The sequence below is a fragment of the Trypanosoma grayi genome, assembly GCF_000691245.1.
Source record: "Trypanosoma grayi strain ANR4 Tgr_1575_V1, whole genome shotgun sequence".
Taxonomy (NCBI): domain Eukaryota; phylum Euglenozoa; class Kinetoplastea; order Trypanosomatida; family Trypanosomatidae; genus Trypanosoma; species Trypanosoma grayi.
In genome coordinates this window covers 1-2,782 of record NW_008827193.1, presented here as the reverse complement: position 1 = coordinate 2,782, position 2,782 = coordinate 1, and the positions used below count along the sequence as shown (strand labels likewise).

General features: G+C 54.7%; 1 protein-coding gene across 1 annotated transcript; it reads right to left on the bottom strand.

Annotated features, from left to right (window-relative positions):
• Positions 1–507: 507 nt before the first annotated feature.
• On the bottom strand, positions 508–1,428 carry DQ04_15751000 (hypothetical protein; the record flags this gene model as incomplete). The annotated part of the gene is made up of 1 exon (XM_009317362.1): positions 508–1,428. One exon carries the CDS (start codon positions 1,426–1,428, stop codon positions 508–510), a length of 921 nt encoding a protein of 306 aa, XP_009315637.1.
• Between the last annotated feature and the right edge of the window lie 1,354 nt (positions 1,429–2,782).

Below are 2,782 nucleotides of genomic sequence, written 5' to 3'. Positions count from 1 at the left end.
AAAAAAAAAAAGGGTGACGAAACCCCCCAAAAAAACAAACAAAGAAACAAGAGGCTCTACAAACCAAACGGCATCGGGACGAGAAAGAAAACAAGCAGAAAGAAATATAGAGAGAACGCATCCGCACACACACACACAGAGGTATGCATGCGCCCCTCTTCTTCTTTGTGCTGTTGCACGTGACGTGCAGGTATTCACGCACCCCCGTTTCCCAAATGGAGAATCACATGGAGAAAGAAAGAAGCCCCCCTCCCGCTGCCCTTCGACTGCCTTTCACACACAAACACACACACACACATATATATATATATATAGTTTTTTCTTCTTTAAATTTCGTCACCCCCGCGCCCCCCCTTCCCTGCACACTTCAATCTCGAATGTCGTCTTGCTGTTAATGATGGTGGTAATGTGTTCCACCCCTTCCCCTCTTTCTCCCCTCCCTCCCTTCCTTCCTTTGCACCGCGCACCACCACAACCGACGGCGGCGGCGGCGGCNGGAAAGTTCTGCTAGTCGTCTCCGTTTATCACGACGTACTCCTCCTTCTTATCGCCGATCTGCACTGTGCGGGGCGGCTCTTCGAGCCCGTTGTCCCCCTTCTGGTGCTGCTGCTGTTGAGCCCCGCTGAGCGCGTTGAGTGCGTCGAGCGGGTTGCCGCCGGCCTGCATCTCCACCCGCACCTGCAGCGCCCCCTCACTCCCGAGCACGTTCATCACATCGTCCTTTGACACCGTCAGCGTGCGCGTGCCGCTCTCCTCACGCCACTCTAGCTTCCTGATGCTCACGCCGCTGGCGCTCATCAGCTCAATGCTGTGTGGGGGGGTCTCACCCTTGCGGCAGAAGATGAAGAAGACAAGCTCCTTGATGACGTTCGTGTCGTACAGTGCCACGGCATCGGCGGCACCCGACTCCTTCTTCACCTCGAGCCGCACAAGAAGAAGGTTGCGGTCGACCACGAAGCCACGCGAGGAGTACGGGTTTAGCATCTGGCTGAACAGCCGCGGCACCGTCCAGTTGACTACCACCGTGTTATTCTGCGCCATGTTCGACATCACGAGACTGTCGTCATCGAAGCAGAAGTGCACCGACAGCTCGTCGTCTTTGCCGAGGAACTCAAGCATGTCTGGGCGGTAGCACGCGTTCCAGTGGCCACAGCGCTCCGTGTTGGGCGGGATTGTGTGCGCCGTGTGCTGCCGCATCAACACGCCCTGACTGTTGGCGAAGTAGTACGAATACTTGGGGATGCCGGAGGCCTTGTAGTGCAGATACAGCCCGATGTCGCCGCCCAAACCGAGCGTCATGTGGAAGTGGAACTTCGCATTGGTGAAGCAGACAATGTTGTCGCTGTCGAGCGTCGAGCCGGTCTTGAAGGTGGAGAACTTTGAGATGCGCCAGACGAAGCGGCGGCCTTCATCGTCACAGGCGATCATAACGCCATGGCGCTTCTTGGAAAACAATCCCATCTACTGCTGCTGCTGTTGTTGTTATTGCTGGTAGCGCCTGTGCTGTCAAATGACGATAATAATAGTGCAAGAACCGATAGTGGCGGCAATACGCGTGCGGTTCACCTTATTCCTGTGTGAGTACACTTACCTTCCTCTCCTCCCAGGCGAAAAGCCCCGGCAGCGGCGGCGGGGGGGGGGGGGNGGGGGGGGGGGAGAAAAACAAAAAAGATTGGAGATAACACCAAGGAAGAAACACACACACACACACAAAAGCGGCAGACATGAGTACGCCGCAGAGCGCATGCTTGCACAAAGCAATTGCATATGCTCACACAGTGTATACGGGTGCGTGTGTAGGAGGGATGCATAAAACGAAAAAAAAAAAAAGAAGCAGCGTCTGCAGGTCGAATGCATTCACCTGTATATCGCAAATCACTTTTGACGTTTCGTCGACGTCCCCCCTCCGTGCAAGCGGCGTGTATAAATAGAAATATATACGAAGCTGATGGTGCACACGGACAGTCTACATCTTTTTTCCCCTTTTCACATTAACTCAAACGACTGTTACCATTTCGTTTTAATTCCCCCGTGTCGTGTTCCCTTCCCACTCCCATTGCCTCCGTTCGCACCAGCACACCCACCGCTGCCAGCACACTTCGGACACGACGACAGATATCGATTGCCTCCACCCTTCGNCGCACCAGCACACCCACCGCTGCCAGCACACTTCGGACACGACGACAGATATCGATTGCCTCCACCCTTCGTCACTGTGTGGGCCTTGCTGCACCCCGCATGCGCCCACCCGTCCCTCTAGACGTATACACGTATAAAGGGACAAACACACACACACACACGCCCGACAGCGGCTGTGCTGTGAGGCCCACGGTACGCGGCCTGTCTGTCTGTGTGGCCCGTACGGGCGGGGGCAACCAACGCCAGAGCAACTCAAAGGGAAACAAAAACAACGGGCACACGGCATAGCAAAACCGAAAAAAAATCACCATCGCCAGCAATAAGAGGAGTCACGTGCGCACAGACGCCCCGCAGAAGTCACGTGAGAGGGTGGGCGAGGCAGAGGGTGGGTCAACTCTCCCCTCCACACAAAAAAAGCAACAACAAAAAAAGATTCAACGAAAGAAAACGGCACATCACTCACTGAAGCACACCATACCGTTGACGTGCAGAATGTTGTATGGGTGGGTAAGCGGATGGAGGCAGCAGCAAAAAGCCCGCGCAAAGCAAAAAAGCCCAAACGCAAAAAAAAAACCAAAAGGGACAGAGAGAATGGACGGGGCTATATAAAGGGAATCACGAGGCAGTAACACACACACACAAA